At 40.7% G+C, this 19,656-nt stretch overlaps 1 protein-coding gene across 4 annotated transcripts in view; it reads right to left on the bottom strand.

Moving 5' to 3' along the window:
- LOC139548086 (cell adhesion molecule 1-like) overlaps positions 1 to 19,656 on the bottom strand; it is a 179,416-nt gene that overhangs the window by 9,236 nt on the left and 150,524 nt on the right. For 3 of the 4 annotated variants that reach the window (XM_071357418.1, XM_071357419.1, XM_071357422.1), the window contains one exon: positions 14,723 to 14,776. The exons of the other annotated variant lie outside the window; for it this stretch is intronic. In XM_071357418.1, the coding sequence (XP_071213519.1) occupies positions 14,723 to 14,776 (54 nt within the window). The remainder of the gene's footprint in view (positions 1 to 14,722; positions 14,777 to 19,656) is intronic. 4 annotated transcript variants of the gene reach the window in all.

Genomic DNA, 19,656 nt, shown 5'->3' with positions numbered 1-19,656 from the left:
GGGGGAAAATTCAATCTCACCTTCAATAGAAATACAGTGCATTCGGAAAGTATTCAGATCCCTTGATTATTTCCACATTTTGTTAGGTTACAGCCTTATTCTAAAATGGATTAAATCAATAAAAATTCTCAGTAATCTACACACAATACCCCATAATAACAAAGCGAAATCAGGTTATTTGACATTTTTGCAAATTTATGGAGAAATAAAAAACAGATATACCTTATTTAGGTAAGTATTCAGAACCGTTGCTATTAGACTCGAAATTGAGCTAAGGTGCATCCTGTTTCCATTGATCATCCTTGAGATGTTTCTACAACTTGAGTCCTTGAGAAGTTTCTACAACCTGCGGTAAATTCAATTGATTGGACATGATTTGGAAAGGCACACACCTGTCTATATAAGGTCTGACAGTTGACAGTGCATGTCAGAGCAAAAACCAAGCCATGAAGTCATAGAGCTCCAAGACAGGATCGTGTCAAGGCACAGATCTGGGGAAGAGTACCAAAACATTTCTGCAGCATTGAAGATCCCCAAGAACACAGTGGCCTCCATCATTCTTAAATGGAAGAAGTTTGGAACCACCAAGACTCTTCCTAGAGCTGGCCGCCTGGCCAAACTGAGCAATCGGAGGAGAAGGGCCTTGGTCAGGGAGGTGACCAAGAACCCGATGGTCACTTTGACAGAGCTCTAGAGTTCCTCTATGGAGATGGGAGAACCTTCCAGAAGGACAACCATCTCTGCAGCACTCCACCAATCAGGCCTTTATAGTAGAGATGGAAGCCACTCCTCAGTAAAAGGCATATGACAGCCCACTTGGAGTTTGCCAAAAGGCACCTAAAGACTCTCAGACCATGAGAAACAAGATTCTCTGTTCTGATGAAACCAAGATTGAACTCTTTGTCCTGAATGCCAAAGGTCACATCTGGAGGAAACCTGGCACCATCCCTACGGTGAAGCATGGTGTTGGCAGCATCATGCTGTGGGGATGTTTTTCAGCGGCAGGGACTGGGAGACTAGTCAGGAACGAGGCAAAGATGAACGGAGCAAAGTACTGAGAGATCCTTAAAGGAAACCTGATCCAGAACGCTCAGGACCTAAGAATGGAGCAAAGGTTCACCTTCCAACAGGACAACGACTCTAAGCACACAGCCAAGACAATGCAGCAGTGACTTCGGGACAAGTCTGAATGTCCTTGAGTGTTCCTGCCACTTGAACCCGATCAAACATCTCTGGAGAGACCTGAAAATAGCTGTGCAGCAACGCTGCCCATCCAACCTGACAGAGCTTGAGAGGATCAGCAGAGAGGAATGAGAGAAACTCCCCAAATACAGGTGTGCCAAGCTTGTAATTTCCACTTTTAAATTTCAGACTTGATTTATCAACCCCTACAAAAATGTTAAATGATTATAATCCACTGTACAGGATAAATATGGCAAAGGCAGGCTGGACTGAATTGAATTGAGCCTTAGATTTGAAAGTGTTTTGTTGAGGTCAGTTCATAGAGTGCAGGCATAATTTAGGGCTGTGAGGTCAATCCTTTATGTGTTGTTTGGAACAGGGGTGCAACTTTCACTGGGGACGGGGGCTACTCTTTATTTGACTGATGTAGCTAACAAGGTAACAGCTGTTATATAAAATAAAAGTATTTATTCTCAGTGCTGAGCTAGTAGTGTAACTGACATGGAACGTTAGCTAATGTTTCATCCCCTCTCGACTGAAGTTATGTCTGAAGAGAATGAACTAGCTAGCTAGCTAGTAGCTACCACAGCCTGTTCAGCTCTAGCCTCTAGCTATCTGTCAGGTAGCAGCATTTAACAGCTGGTGTGTGTATGGAAATGTTTTGTTGCCTTTTTGTCCCGTTTCAACAGAAGTAAATTAACTGTGAATGGTAAACAGTGAATGGATACAAAGTTCCATCTTGAGTTGATTGGTAGCTTACAGTTTGGAATCTGGGAATAATGGTCATTTCAATTATTGAACCATTGATTCTATTATTGGATAATATCATGTATATATCTACACAAAGGTCATTCTTTGTCATGCCTCATTTGAGCAGATGGTGACAGGGGTTTCAGCAGGGTCAGGCAACCAGCGAAGACAAGTCTGTGACGGCTCTGAGGTGAACTTTGCAGATACAACACTGCATTCTCTTTGCAGCAAACAATGGACAAGCCAGAAGCTTCAAAGATTTTAACTATTTTAAGAAAGTCTGACAAACCTCTAAAGTTGAATTCCCGACGGTATCAAGGGTTGATAGAGGCTTTTCCCGATGACACAAAACATGACAGACAAAAATGTGAAGAAGACCTGGGAAACACTATTGATGAAGATGAAAGCATACAGATATGTTTGAATGTGCAGTCATGTTCATATAATCTCAGACATAAATTACTGCAAGTTAAGACCATCCATAGAACATGCCAGTGAAAATGAATATCATGCACTCAGAAATGAAAGTCCTCTGCTGGAGGTGTAAAACACAAAAGGAGACATATTTGCATATGTTATGATCTTGTCAAGGCTGGCTGAATTCAGGCTTCTCCCTGTTTCTGATTGCTTGGAAATGTTGATACTGGAGACTTATCAGAAGAAATGTGTAACCTAGCATTTATAGCGGCTAAGAAAAGCATTGCCATTAATTGGAAGGTTGGTTATCCTCCCAGAATGTCACAATGGACGGCAGAAATGTCAAGTTATGCATCATTAGATTTAATTTATTACAAGATTAAGGGTATATACTGTGAAACATTCAGAACGTCTGGGTGCCTTATATGGAATACTGTATGACAAAAGGGGTCTGTATTGAAAACATCCCATTTTTTTAGTTGAGCAGTTGCAAATCGATTTTTTTTTTCATGGCACACGAGACAACTGTCTGATCTGCGCCTGTCTGAGTGGACTAATCCATTGAGGAGGCCGTGGTCCACGGTCCAAGAATATGGGGATTGTGGCTCAGATGCACAAGTACGGCTCTCTCCAGAATGCGCTCTCTCCTGCCATTTCGTGGATATTCATTGTTTCATAACTTCATTGTGTGCATTGTTTGCTGTGTCTATCAATTCCCCATTACATACAGTACCAGTCAAAAGTTTGGACACACCTACTCATTCCAGGGTTTTTCTTTACTTTTACTATGTTCTACATTGTAGAATAATAGTGAAGACATTAAAACTATGAAATAACACATATGGAATCATGTAGTAACCAAAAACGTGTTAAACAAATCAAAATATATTTTATATTTGAGATTCTTCAAAGTAGCCACCCTTTGCCTTGATTACAGCTTTGCACACTCTTGGCATTCTCTCAACCAGCTTCATGAGGTAGTCACCTGGAATGCATTTCAATTAACAGGTGGGCCTTGTTAAAAGCACATTTGTGGAATTTCTTTCCTTCTTAATTGAGCCAGTCAGTTGTGTTGTGACATGGTAGGGGTGGTATACAGAAGATAGCCCTATTTGGTAAAAGACCAAGTCCATATTATGGCAAGAACAGCTCAAAAAAGCAAACAGAAACGACAGTCCATCATTTCAAGAACCTTGAACATTTCTTCGAGTGCAGTGACAAACACCATCAAGCGCTATGATGAAACATCCTCTCATGAGGACCGCCACAGGAAAGGAAGACCCAGAGTTACCTCTGCTGTGGAGGATAAGTTCATTAGAGTTAACTGCACCTCAGATTGCACCGCAAATAAATTCTTCAAAGAGTTCAAGTAACAGACACATCTCAACATCAACTGTTCAGAGGAGACTGTGAATCAGGCCATGGTGGAATTGCTGCAAAGAAACCACTACCAAAGGACACCAATAATAAGAAGAGACATGCCTGGGCCAAGGAACAAGAGCGATGGACATTAGACTGGTGGAAATCTGAGATTCTTAAAATAATTTTTTTAAAGATTTTTGGTTCCAACCGCCATGTCTTTGTGAGAAGCAGAGTAGGTGAACAGATGATCTCCGCATGCGACGTTCCCACCATTAAGCATGGAGAAGGAGGTGTAATGGTGCTTTGCTGGTGACACTGTCTATGATTTATTTAGAATTCAAGGCACACTTAACAAGCGAGGCTACCACAGCATTCTGCAGCGATACTCCATCCCATCTGGTTTGCGCTTAGTGGGACTATCATTTGTTTTTCAACAGGACAATTACCCAAAACACACCTCCAGGCTGTGTAAGGGCTATTTGACCAAGAAGGAGAGTGATGGAGTGCTGCATCAGATGACCTGGCCTCCACAATAACCCAACCTCAACCCAATTGAGATGGTTTGGGATGAGTTGATGACTGCAGAGTGAAGGAAAATCAGCCTACAATTACTCAGCATATGTGAGAACTCCTTCAATACTTTTGGAAAAGCATTCCAGGTGAAGTGGTTGAGAGAATACCAAGAGTGTGCAAAGCTGTCTTCAAGGCAAAGGGTGGCTCCTTTGAAGAATCAAAAATATAAATATATTTTGATTTGTTTAACACTTTTTTTGGTTACTACATGATTCCATATGTGTTATTTCATAGTTGTTATTCTACAATGTAGAAATAGTAAAAATAATGAAAAACCCTTGAATGAGTAGGTGTGTCCAAACTTTTGACTGGTACTGTATATCACCAGTAGTAACCTACATTTACCGTTAATTCCCATCATTACTAATCTGCAATATTTGTTAGGTTACGTTAATTTCTGTTAATGCATTGAATATATTATTATTACAGTCATTTAACGTCCTCATTGTTGGAGTGGACATGTGTTTTGCAGAATGCACAACCTATGCTATACTTTTGGAAAAAAAGTTTTTGTTTATTTCTTTCCATTTCGAGTTTTGTCAATTTATTCAGAGTTTTGTGTTTTCTTCACCTCAAACAGCACGTAAATGAATTCTGTTTTTATAATCAATTGAGAATGACAAAAGTACCTCAAAGTATTTGAAGAATATTTCCAGCTCTCTCCCTTTCGATAACCACTTGGCAAGAAGGTGAAAAATGTAAAGCTCTGATCCAGTGGAAACGTCATAAAATACCTGATTACTTCTAATCCCTTGCACTAATAGCCTACAGCTGTGTCTGTCCCGAGCTCATTGGCGCAGAATATTTAATTGTTTATATTTGTACATTTTCTCCCCAATTTCGAAACCCAGGCTGTAGTGACGCCGCAACACTGCGATGCATTGCCTTAGAACGCTGTGCCCCTCGGGAGGTCGGGCCCAGAATATTTTATACAATGCTTCAAGTTTGCTAGCACGACTTTCTGAGCGTAGCCAATGTGATTCATAGGATATTTATTTTTATCAGGATATTTTCTACCTGCAGGCTGCAATGTTTTTATGTATTGGCTTTATGTACGCTATTTTTACATAGTTGGCAATGGCAATAAAAGTTACTTTTAGATTTGTATAATTTTCATTTAGATAGAATGTAGATTTACCACATGTAATGATTTTGAGATACAAATACTTAAAAAAGGTTCCCGACTGCTGGTGTAGCCTATTACCGACAACTTCAGGAGCGTAATTCTGTGAAGACCAGCAGCAGCGGGAGAAAGTTATTTTCTTCTGGTTAGGCTATCTTGATCTCTGACTCCCTCTTGAGTAATTTGTGTGTCTTAATTATTTAATCAAACAGCCTGCTAGAGATTCAGAGACAAACTTGCTTTATCAATTCTGAACAAAGCAGTGAAGATTCGCAGACTCAACCATGACATTTTATGGAGGTGCGAAAATACAGTTGAAGGACTGATGGCAACACATAACATCTCTGAATGGAGAGTTGACTGTGAACTCTGGACCATGGGATGTTAGCAAAAATGTAGTTTGGGAAACTTTGATTTGACAAAACAAGCTTCTCAACTACACACAAAAGGATACTGAATGCTGCCTGCTTCTACCGTGTTCCTTTAAAGTGTTTTTCTGGGGAAGGTCATGGCTAAGGAAAGTGATTGACAAGCTAATGGAAAATATATTCCAGTGCTCTACCCTGCTCTCACAGTAGCAGCTGTACCACATGTTCCGGTGGACAACGTAACCAAGACTCTAACCTCCTCAGAAAGAATATTAGTGGAACTGAGTTCTCTGAACTTCCAATGCCGTATATTGTTACCCTTTGGAGTGTCAGCAGGTAGACAAACTAACACACCACTTCTGGTTAGACATTCTCCTGCGGTGCATGTCAACCTAAGAATGTTGAAAGGGTTCAAAATGGGTTTTGAGGAATATTGAATCCATCTGTGCCTGTTTTCCTTTTTTACCTCAAATATTCCCAAATATGATCTTCCAACATTAGCTGCTCAAGATCTGAGAAAAAGTTGTAAAGTTTCCAAGTTAAATATCCATATTTCAAGTTAAAATCAGGCCATATGAGAAAACCATCTTCATTTAGTATGACACTCTTTGAACATCCTCATCCTTGCACAATACAACCTAAACACCCCTGGGGACCAATTAGAGTGGACTATTGTACAGACTAAATTGGAGCTAGTGGCTAATTTTCTCCTCACATAAATGGATTTATTTTTTGTTGCTAAATCAAGAAAGCAAAGCACACCCATTATAAAGGGAACCAATCTGCTAATCTGAGTCAACATCATTTGCAAATCAAATAAGCATTTAATGTTAAGCCTCAAAGGCTAATGATATACAAGTGTTAAGTGTTTGCATTAAATGTTTGACAAATTACCAAATGTTTGATAAACAATGAATTAACGCACACTAACTGTCTGAATCAGTAGTGTTAGAGCCAGGCTTGATGTGCATTCTGATTCAAGCCTGGCTCTAACACTATTGACTCAGACAGTTCATTTATTGTTAATCCCTATGCAGTGGAAACTGACCTATTGCCTCTACCATTCACCTCTCTTTCATATACAGTATATTTCATAATACACTAGTATGACTTTACTTCAGCCCTAAATGCGTACATAATCATAAGGTGCCATCTGATTTCAAAGGTGCTAAACCATGTGGGTGTATGTATCCAAAGGATTCACTCAGTCAAAGCCGTGAACAGCTGAATCATTCACATGTCTTCTTGCTTCTGTCTCAGCACCAGGAGAATCAGCATAATAAAGTCACACTCTGGTCTGCCTGCCTGTCTGTCTGCTTGTCTGTCTGCTTGTCTGTCTGTCTGCAGAGCTATCTTTGGCAGTGCTTCAGCAGCACAATGAGGTGTGCCGAAGTTAGGCACTGTAGCGTTTCAACGTCAGAACGTGGAAGACTTCTCACTTCCACTGTAGCCCATTAACTCAGTGACATATTCAGGCTTCAACACTATTTAGTGACACCATGTAGCCTCGCCTTGGTGTGGTTGGTAACACTTAACATGGCTATATTTTCTAACAGATAGGACTTAGCTCATACAGTAAGATACTGTTAACCATTCTGTTAACCACTAACATGTATTACTGTTTATAATATTGTTACGCATTGTTATGACAGTAAAGACAGTTCAACACTTTGTAGAACATTTGCTAATGTTTGCACTGAAGATTACATGCACAGTTTGAACGCACGCCCACGTACCTTTGGAAGATGAAGAAGCCATACTCCATAAGACAGTGATGAAACATATGAGAACACACAAAAACAACTGTGAAAGTATCAGCGTCCACTTACAGTAAGACAGCATACTTTCTCTAGTTTCACTCCAATACATTTCAGCTATAGTCAATAACAATGAAATTGCCTCACAAAACAAAGCAGAGGAGAGAAAAGTCAAGGTCAAGTGTTCCATTCATTCCTTATTCTTAGTGCCAGCTAAACTCAGATTGACTCATTCATTGTTGATGAAAGGTCCTTCCCTGGAGTAGGATCAATTTAGCTGGATGATAGTGGATACGCTGTGGTGGGCTAGCATCCTTGCAGCATACAAACACAGGCTTGACGGAGATCTGTGTGGTAGCAGGCAGCATGACTAGTGGCCTATCTTTGACGCTGTATACATACTATACATTTAGACAATATAGAGCCTGCAGCTGAACGGGGAACTGTGGATACCCTGCATGTGGAGGACTTAGTGCTCCTCCAGTCATTGAGCCTGTACATCTGGATCAGTTGTTAAACCACAGGGTTCTGGAGATCTCATTTAACTGAACAGGATACTCAACATTTACTTCTTACAGTTAATTTATTCAACATGCACACCAGCACAATGTACAGTACAGGAGCCCTGTCAAGTGTTTTGAGTTTTCAATAGAGATCATTGTGAATGGTGAGAAGTGTTTCTGTCCAGATGCTTCTCTACTCTCTCCAGCCAAGGCGAGGTAAGGAGGGGGTTAGCAGGAGATTACCCAGGATATGATGTCCCTCCCTGGGATCATCTCTGAATGTTTGACGAGTGAGGGCTTTACCTCAGCAGACTGCCTTTATACCCCTTGAGATGTAGAATCAGAATGACTACTACCCCCTCACCAATAGGATCCAGCCTGCCAGCACAATACCAGAAACCACTCTGTTTAATAATGCTGGCTGAAAACTATTCACACCAGCTCCTCCATAAAAGCCATGGTGCCTGGAGCATTGCATTAGGTTAGCAAACCAATCAGAGAGGCAGCACTTATTAATTAGGATGGGCACTGTACTTGTTTGTGTGCCATTTTATAATAGTAAAAAATATTTTTAAATAAATTCCCCATACATGTGTGGGGTGGAAGACCTTCAGGAAAAAGACGATTGGGTAACTCTCAATCCTGCACTCTCAATCTCTTTACTTTAAAAAGGTTAAAACAGTTGCTTTAAAACCTACTTTTTAATGCACTTCACAATAACCTTCGGTTAAGTAAATGTTGGTGTACATATAGTTGACAGTATAGCACTGAAAAGAGGTTAGGCTTTATCACACCCATGACACAATGCATTCATAGATTGTGGCTCATCTCTCCCCTGAACTCTGCAGGGACTTAAAGTCCCTTAGTCCTACATATTTTATATAGGAACACTGAAAAGCTTGATAATGTGAACTCTCCAAGCACCATCTTCCTTCCTTCCTTCCTTCCTTCCTTCCTTCCTTCCTTCCTTCCTTCCTTCCTTCCTTCCTTCCTTCCTTCCTTCCTTCCTTCCTTCCTTCCTTCCTTCCTTCCTTCCTTCCTTCCTTCCTTCCTTCCTTCCTTCCTTCCTTCCTTCCTTCCTTCCTTCCTTCCTTCCTTCCTTCCTTCCTTCCTTCCTTCCTTTGAGATAGAGCAGTAGCTACAAAACGTGGAGGGCTGGCCAGCTCTACACCGGAGATGTACAAACGACTTTGTGGTTTCATGCTTTACCATGGCATTTGCTCCTCCTCAACACAAAACCATATTTAGGCCTTGAACCGCTGGCTCTATAGCCTGTTGCTAGGCTACACCAAGGAAATGCAAAGAAAAAAAGAAAACACTTATCAAGGAGAGAAAAATCTAGCAGGGCATGAAAGCATTACACTGTGGAAATGAAAGCTACATTCTACATGAACTGGGAGCCACACAAAGAGGAAACGGTGCATAAACAACTTGTTCAGAATGGAACCCCACAGAATGTTTCCCTTAGCTTCATAAAGGGAAGTGGAGAGGCCACATGGAGGGATGGCTGCTTGTGTGGATCAATGGAAAATGGCAGCTTGAGAGCTGTATGTTTACACATTCATTTGGATAACACCATTCACACACATCACAGGAGCGCACTGTGTGGTGCTCAGGGCTGGGAGGAACTAGCTTAAGTAGTCCTCGATTTGTTCCTAACAGGAATCCCTGTGAAGTCCAATGAAGAGTTATCTAAGTACAATGTAAAGCTATGGTACATGACATTATATTTCAATCTCTATGGGCCTCAGGCTTACAAGGATATTCTGGTCATGACACTCATGTTACCCTCTGTTGCGAATGTACGTTTTATACTTGAACAGAGGAAAATGCCAACAGAAGGTGCGGTTCTGCAGCTTAGAGTAATGCAATGTGACGCTTTGCAGGCCAAGTTAACAAGGCCCCTGTGACATGGTATTTAGAAGAGTAGTGAACAGCAAGAAAGCTCTATTACATCCTACCAGCATGCACTGCAGAAATCATGTCAAACCCCCGTTTAAGTCCTGTCTCTCGGAAATCACTGAGGAGTTATGAAAATGTCTCCGCTGCCGCATACAGTAAGCTGTAAGTGAAGAATAATTGGTATACAATGAAAAACACAACACACCATTTTAACAACCACCTGTTTTTACGAATTGCATTCTCACTGTAAGTTGGCTGACACCCATGGGAGTTGAACCCCAATACTATAACTACAGTATCATCTGTGATTCTCTGTAGAGACCATATAAGATCATTCAACAGTCTCCTCAGAGTTTTGTCCTAATCCAAGGACAAATATAAAACTTCAGACATACACATGTAGGATCTTTTGCGCCAGTTTGCTACAGCAGGAAAATAATCCTGCAGCAACAGGACATGTGAATTAATATATAGATTATAATTAATGAAAAAATGAAACAATTCCAAACTTCCGAAGCCTTTTTAAACTTCGAAATACACTACAGGATGAAAATGTCCTGCATTGCATGAAAGTTCTCCTGCAACAAGGTGATCAAATTAAGATCCTACATCTGTATAAAAGTACAAATACTGGGACACAGTATAGTAGCATGTCATTGATACAGAAGATCCTGTACAGAAAAGTTCACCCCTCTTCTGTGGTGTGAAATATTCCAAATGGACAATAAAAAAAAAAACTTAGAAATAGGGGCTAGACCTCCTTCATATCACAGACCACTCACTCACCTTGTAGACCTGATTGTGCAGTTGATGAGACACTCAGACTCTCTACTCCCTCTACTCAGACACACAAAATGGCCTCCGGAGCTTTCCAGCACCAGCATGAAAGGGACCTGATTACTTCTCTAGTGCCTGAGTGGAAATCAAACAGCCCATACTGTACCACCACCCACCACCACCACCACCTCCACTGTAGGAGCCTGCGGTGTGACATGCCATGGGACATGTACTGTACGTATGGTACATCTTGATGGGCTGGCTTTGAATGAATTGGGATGACTTCATGTTAGCTCTGGAAGTACATTGTCAGCTATGCAAGTGCATTTGCCCCTCCCCTGTGTGTTAGTAGAGAATCACAGCAGGACCTATGGAGTACTTCCATAGCGTAGATTTTCATCCAAACGTTTGAGGGAACTCTGCTTGCAGATATTGATAGAAATCTATTATGAGGTCTGGGTTTAGCTGGCAAACAACAGTCCAAAATAATATCAAATAATGAATGGCAGTTGTCAATCCTGCAGTTACTCTGCAATATAAATACCATATTTAGTTATCTCTAAATGTCACCTCCCGATGCTGCCAAGTACTTTTGGCCAACATTAGGCTTCAATAGATATTTTAAAAGCCCCAACCCATCCCAGAAGTCCCATTCTATTTCTCTCACTGCCAGTTTATCAGAAATGTATTATCTTCTAAATGGACTTTCTCTCACTGATGAATTCATTTGGCGATCCTAGTACATGGTCTCCATGTGTCCGTATATGAACAAACCTGAACTATCTACAATGCAGGAGAGACAGATTTTTGTTTTGTTTTTGGGTTTATTTGAACAACCATATTATACACCAAAAAAATCTTAGCAGCACACTTCTCCCATAAAAGTGAAAAGAATAGGAACTGAGCTACATACAGTACTGTAGAAGATCCAGCACTAAAAAGTATGTACAAAGGTGGGCCAGCTGACACTAAATAAACTGACCGCCATCCATACCATAAGCAGTGGCGACCCATCATTCAGGCCAGGTGGGGCAGTTGTTATTATTATTTTATTTTTGTTGCATGTTTTGCATTATATTTTGGCATTAATATGTGTCACATATCAGTTTGCAAACATTAAAAAAAAATGTTTTATTGAGTTAATAAAGCCGCATACAAACATGGTCTCTTTTTTGCTTTCACTCATGGGAACACTAAGTCACCGCAAACTTTACAGGGAGGGCAAAACAATTCAAGCCCCTTGGGTGCTGCCATATATTTACATTAGAAGTACCCATCCATGAAGGCTCAAGGTCATTGGCCACAGATAAAATGACGTCAAATCACGTTATATCTACCGTAGCTTTGATTGGACTGATCATACTTTCAACATCTTAGCTAGGAAGCTAGACAAGCAGTCATCATGAATCACATCGACAATCTACTGGCAAATCCTTTTGAATCCTTGTCATATGAAGAGAAATTATAGATAAAACATATCGGTGCTCATCGGCCATTGGACATTACACAAAGTCAGACAGCTAACGACAACATCAGATGAGCTAACATTAGTAACCTAACCAATTCTCTATAGTATTAACTGGTATAACGTTAGCACCTAACCAATTCTCTATAGTATTAACTGGTATAACGTTAGCACCTAACCAATTCTCTATAGTATTAACTGGTATAACGTTACGACTCCTTGCCGTTCCTCAAGTTATAACGCATTAGTTGCTCACTGGACCCTGGCAATCTGTGTGAAATGTTAACTAGCTAACGAACTAACTACTAATCTGTGAACTGATGTCTTCCCTCTACAGTATGTGGTTAATTCTCAGAATGAGAGAATTAGGTGAAAATGAGGCGTTGCTTGTTAAACATGTGGATTCAGGGATCAAGTGTAGCTGGAGATGGGCCTGGCTTAAGCTGGATGCCACCATAGAGGTGAAAGGAACACCACACACTTTCTCTCTTGTTCAATACAGTGGATAAAAAGGGTTATGCCAGGTGTACTCTCTGCCTGAAAGAGATCAGTTATGCCAACAAAGGGTAGCATGCTCTGCTGGCACATTGTAGAACAGATGTTCACAGGCAGAAAGTGTACAATGTAATAATGTGCAGTTTAGGCCCAAAATATTGCTTTTGTTGTGTTGAATTTGACAGTAACACTTGTGTGTGAGTGAGGAGGGATTATTTACTCAGTGAACGTTATTTTTGCACACACTTGATCGATGTCTACAGTACTACAGTGGCCACTATAATAGAGCAAAAATAGAATGCATAGTTGTTTCATTCTATTTCTACTTTAAGATGTTTTTTCCCAAGTGCAATATTTAGATGTGTGTGGTCACAAGCGTTCTATTATAAAAGCTGTCATGGTAACTGCAATATCAGTGTATTGTTTTTTCTCAACACAGGCAACAAATAACATTGGATTGCTTCCTTACATTTTTTAGCAGTGAGTTAGGTTCACATGAACCACTTTTTATTTTACACACAGAGATTGATCATGTAGATCATATTCTTTGTTGTTTAATTAGTTCAAATCTGTATTTCCCCCTAGCAGGGATTTTTTGCATGTTTCAGTGCAAAAAAAAGTGTCACCTTTTTGGGCCCTCAGCAGTTTGCATCCCTGAAGCTTAAAAGGATAAACATTCACACGCAACACCATGGGCCAGAAAAGATTGAATACATTGGCCATGCTGTCAATCCAGCATGACATCTGCTGCATTCAAACACCTGGAAACTTGGAACTGGGAAATCGGAACTGGAACTGGGAAATCTGTCTGAGTTCAAGACAACTGGGAACACTGAAAAAAATTAGCTCCAACTGGGAAAATACGGAATTCCAAGTCGGGAACTCTGGCCTCTTTCTAGAGCTCCGACCTGAAGATCACTGGCGTCATGATTCAACATAATTTTTTTTACGAGTTCCCAGTTGTCTTGAAAGCACCATAAATCCAGAGAATGCCAGACTTTGATGACAAAGTTTCATGACCAAATTTGCCCAAAAGAAGGACCGCCACGCCACCTTCTTGTTCAAGTGGGCACAGCACAACGTTGAGTCCAAAAATGTCTTGTATGCTACTGCATCAATTATGTAATACGCCAGGGAGATACAGTATGTATACTGCAAAAAAGAAAGTAATACTAAGTGTATGTTGTGTAGTAAGCTGTTAGTATTTCATGTGCCTCACCCGAATCATTTGGTCCCTTTCCCCCTCATAACTTAGCCTACTGCTTTGACTTTGTGGTGCACAAATAGCCGGTTTTATAGAAATGTTAACATCGAATTGTGTAAGAGCTTTCATTGTCTGCTTATATGCCCCCTATATTTATCCTACGGTTCTGACTTGGTGAACAGGGAGAATACTGTAAGAACGGCCCATGTTCTGAATTCTGTCGCTGTACAATTCAAAAGTGCTGAACAAATAGTTATATTGACTACGTCCGTCTTAGCTCGCTCATTAATGTCTTAATCCAAATTACGTTTAGCCTCTTAGTTTGTACATCTCAATTCAGAAGAAACCACATATGTTTAAGCAAGTCAGCCATATCAGTGTGTTTTTTAAAAAGCCAGTAAATGAGTAAATAAATATATATAAAACGGTCAATGTTTCCAGGCCTACAAAGATGGATGTGATTGTGATTTGATGGGGAGATGTAAAGGGCATTATAATGTGAATGTGATGAGAGCGTGCGCAGGTTGATATACGGCTGCATGGCGATGCTGATAAGATAGCAGAGAGCCAAGCGACCAACATGTCTCCTCCATCCTCACAGATCAAACATGTGACAGGTGTCACTGAAAGCACAGTGTAGGTCGTCCACCATTTCACCTATCAGCAGGACAATCTGATTAAGACTGCTTGCCCGCAGTCTCTCCCTCTCTCTTCCTCTCTCCCAAACTCTCTCACCCACTCTCTCGTTGTACAACACTACTGCAGACCCACACAAGCAAGCAAGCATGCACACACGTACACACAGGCGAGGGGTGAGAGTGAACAAAGCGGGGACATACAGTACCTTGGGTGTTGTCTAGGTTCAAGGTGGTGGGTGTGGGGATCGTGGTAGGAGCATCTAGATGGAAAACATACAAAATAAAGACATGTATAAGAAATAAAGAAAGTGTGAGAAGCCATTAAGGATGGGGTCATGCAAGTATGGAAGTAGCAGGATTGGGAAAGTGTTAAATCTCTAAGTATCTACTGTAGTCCTACTACTAGAGATAATGATTTAGGTGGTATGCTGTGTATGTTTTTCCCTCAGGAAGGATGTTGCTTTTCCAAAATTGCCTTCTTCATCTGTAAACTGTGTCAACACATCATTGATGGCTTTTCTAGTGATAGTGAATGCAATATCAGAGCATAGATAATGCACAGTGTGTGATATCAGGTCATTCCAACCTTACTTAAACCTCTACTCATCAACAATAGGCCAAAACGTTGGCATGAACACATCAAATTTACAATTTTGTATACTCATACCGTAGTTTGAAAAACAAACTTAATGTGTCCAATATTGCTCATAAACATTCAATGGGTAGTTGGGAAGTCATAAATGAACATATTAAGTGATTATTTCCAGTAATTAAGTTAAGCAGTGCATTAAGCAACTCTGGCACACTCCCCTGCAGTTCTTCTGCACACCTTGCAACAGTAAAAGACTGATAGTGTACTGATGAGGCCTTTCATAACACCACAAATAAAATAATGAGAATGACAAAATGGAGGCCAATACAGGTATGCAGCGGTGCTAAGAGGCTTGAAAGCTTCCCTGCCACAGGGAATATCTGCCTGTTTTTGGCACAGAGAGAGATAGCGCCGGCCCCTTGCTGGGGACAAGTCACAGCGGGAGAAATTGGCTGGCTGTCTCCATGCCTTTACTGTCTGTGCCCATCAGAAGTCCACAGTAGGGGACCACACACTTCCAAACTAATGATAAAACATCAAGGGCGGCATAATGTCGCTGCTGGGGAAGGAGGGGGAAAGGGGAGGAGAGGTGAGGAAGGGGATATCAGGAACAGATTCTCCGCAAACAATATTTATGGGGGATTTCTTCTTTCCCTGTGACCGAAGGCGGTCTGATAGCTGAAATGTCAGAGTCTGAGAAATTGGGCATGCAGGCCAGGGATAAGAGGCTGCCACAAAGGCCTGGATGGGATGTGGCACATATAATAGTCTAGCAAACAAGTATTCTCCATGGGCAATTTGCAGGCTGGATGACTTGGCTCCACATTATGATTGCTGAAATATGAATGTATTTGAAGGGGGCATATTTTCAGGGTGCATTTCTATTTGTAAAAAAAATGAGATGTGAGAAATTCTGACCATAAACTGAAACAATGTGGGAGAAATTGTTTGACTATGCCCTCTTAAACCTGGCAGCTAATAAACATGATTTTTCTTCACCTTTTAGCAATTCTATATACATTGCTTTATATGCACATTTGCATCATAATAGGGCAAAGGAGATTTCTGACTCAAACAAATACTCCATACGTAATACAGTACAACCATGTCCTCAGATGGATTTTTCAAAACATATTAAACTATGTTTTCTCTTGACACTGCATGACTTGGTTATTGATTTGCAGCCTGATGTTTCATCTGTTATTCTGTTCTATGGTGCAGAGATGGGTGATGGCCAGAATCTGTGTGATTCAACACGTTTGTTTTCACAACAGCCCTTCATCCAACTTTGAGCATGCTTCCTGACTAGGCTTGACGCACAGATGGCTGCATGGGAATCTTTGACCTCATGGTCGTGTAGGAAATCTTTGGGTCAGGGAGTCAACTGCATTACAAACCCTTGAGCAAAATACATAATTGATCTCCTGCCAACAGCCAGTATGTGTGAGTTATAGCACCAGGTCAACTTTGTACAATGAATAGAGTTTGGTGGGAGACTAGCTGGGAGCCTGTTTTGGACCTGTTTACTCCCACACTGGACTTAAACCAACCATGGAGCAGCATTCACAGCCTACTGAAAACAACCCAGAACCAGCAGAGGAGGCCAACAAGCCTTACTACTTTCTCTCTCACCCTTAGACTAGAATACAACTGACAACTAAACAGGGTGTGTTACTTACTGTAGACTTGCCCTTCTAGTGCCGAAGTACACAGAGAGGTCACAATATTTCTGTTAGGATGGAGTGTTTCTCAGTGCAGTGCTAGGCTGTGGCAAGATGAGAGTAGAAAACGGTACATTCCCATGCTCAGAAAGTAGCATACATGAATATCTAATATGTCTAGAATAGCACTCACATTGATTCACATACTGTACTCTCCTGTTGCCCTTCAGTAGTTAAGAGTGTTCCTGGTCATCTAGCTTTGACATGGTACAACTACTGTACATTGTCCTCAGACAGATCCACGTTAATGAACATCAGGGACATACTAAGAGATAGCAGCTGTGGATTCCAACACTAGACACTAATGGGCTCCTCCAAGGCCTAATACAAGTAGAAAACAGGATACTGTAGACAGAAAAAGCCACCCAGCAGTCTCTTCACCTAGAGACACACCTGCTAATCTGACACATCTGTGGTTCTCATCATGCTTACCCCTAGACGTAGCCATGCTCAGAAACACACACTCGTTAAGCTAGTGTACAGTAGCTAGCATGATTACTCAGGCAAAACAATCCTCTTATGGACCAACAGCATGGCTTATTTTGTCTGGCATCTAATCCTGTGGAATAATAGAACTGGGAATCTCAAACATAATTAAACAGCATTATTAGCACCTTTCACAAATCTCCAGTGTCTCATTAACGCTCTAACTAGAAGAATAGAGACTGCACTGATAGCTCTGATAACACAAGATATATGCCGTTTCTAATGTTGAGGTGGTAAAAGATTGCAAAGCTGCACTTAAAATGTAAAATGGGATATTTCACTGTGCAAAAGGCATACAAATAGGTCCTTCTTCTACAAAGCATGTACAGCTCACACATGCTAGCATGTTTGCTACACCAGCAAACAGACATTTTCACCATGGAAATTCATTAATGAGTCTTCTTTGCGTGTACTGTAGTTCGTCCAGTTTATCTCTGTTGAGTAAGGAGCAGGTTGTTCCTTCAAAGAAATGTAGGAAAATGCAATATGGAGACATGAGGAGAGTCTAGATGAAGAGATGCCTACTATAGAAATTGATTATGCATGGGAGAGGAGTAAATCTCCAAAACAAATGGTCAGCTCACATTCCCCATCAAACCAACATGCTACAACAAGTATGAACGTAAAAGACAAAACAACATAAATCAAAAGATTGTGTGTATGGAAAATGTTTTCTGTCCTGGCTGTTTTAATTTCTCACAAGCTCCAAACTGAAGCTAAATCTATTTGGAACTGCTAGATGTGTGTTGTTCAAAACCACAAATAATCATATTCCAAACAAAGGATCCATCTGGAAGCAAGGCTACAGTCTGATTCCCAAACCTCAAATATTTTCCTGTAGATACTGTACATTCGGAAAGTTTTCAGACACGTTTACTTTTTCCATATTTTGTTATGTTACAGCCTTATTCTAAAATGTATTAAATTATTATTTTTCCTCATCAATCTACAAACAATACCCCATAATGACAAAACAAAAACAGTTTTTTAGAAACATTTTGCACATTTATTTAATACAGAAGTATTCAGACACTTTGCTATGAGAATCGAAATTGAGCTCAGGTGCATCCTGTTTCCATTGATCATCATTGAGATGTTTCTACAACTTGATTGAAGTCCACCTGTGGTAAATTAAATTGATTGGACATGATTTGGAAAGTCACACACCTGTCTATATAAGGTCCCACAGTTGACAGTGCTTGTCAGAGCAAAAATCAAGCCATGAGGTTGAAGGAATTGTCCGCTGAGCTCCGAGACAGGATTGTGTCGAGGCACAGATCTGGAAAAGGATACCAAAATATTTCTGCAGCATTGAAGGTCCTCAAGAACACAGTGGACTCCATCATTCTTAAATGGAAGAAGTTTGGAACCATCAAGACTCTTCCTAGAGCTGGTCACCTGGCCAAACTGAGCAATCGGGGGAGAAGGGCCTCGGTGGAGATGGGAGAACCTTCCAGAAGGACAACCATCTCTGCAGCACTCCACCAATCAGGCATTTATGGTAGAGTGGCCAGATGGAAGCCCCTCCTCAGTAAAAGGCACATGACAGCCTGCTTGGAGTTTGCCAAAAGGCACCTAATGACTCTGACCATGAGAAAAAAAGATTCTCTGGCCTGATGAAACCAAGATGGAACTCTTTGTCCTGAATGCATTCACATCTGGAGGAAACCTGGCACCATCCCTCCTGTGAAGCATGGTGGTTATAGCATCATGCAGTGGGGATGTTTTTCAGCGGCAGGGACTGGGAGACTAGTCAGGATCGAGGGAAATCTGAACGTAGCAAAGCACAGAGAGATCCTTGATGAAAAACTTCTCAAATCAAATTGTATTGGTCACCTACACATGGTTAGCAGATGTTAATGGGAGTGTAGTGAAATGCTTGTGCTTCTAGTTCCAACAGTGCAGTAATATCTAACAAGTAATCAAAAAATTCCCAACAACTACCGAATACACACAAATCTAACAAGTAATCTAACAATTCCCCAACAACTACCTAATACACACAAATCTAAATGGGTGAATGAGAATATGTACATATAAGTATATGGATGAGCGATGGCCGAGCGGCATAGGCAAGGTGCAGTAGATGGTATAACATACAGTACATGTATATACATGTGATATGAGTAATGTAAGATATGTAAACATTATTAATGTGGCATTATTTAAAGTGGCATTGTTTAAAGTGACTAGTGATCCCTTTATTAAAGTGTCCAATGATTGGGTCTCAATACAGTATATACATGTAATATGAGTAATGTAAGATATGTAGACATTATTAAGGTGGCATTATTTAGAGTGGCATTGTTTAAAGTGACTAGTGATCTATTTATTAAAGTGT

This window comes from Salvelinus alpinus, chromosome 21, assembly GCF_045679555.1.
Source record: "Salvelinus alpinus chromosome 21, SLU_Salpinus.1, whole genome shotgun sequence".
Classification (NCBI taxonomy): domain Eukaryota; kingdom Metazoa; phylum Chordata; class Actinopteri; order Salmoniformes; family Salmonidae; genus Salvelinus; species Salvelinus alpinus.
The sequence above is the reverse complement of the archived record's forward strand: the minus strand, read 5'-3'. Positions and strand labels throughout refer to the sequence as shown.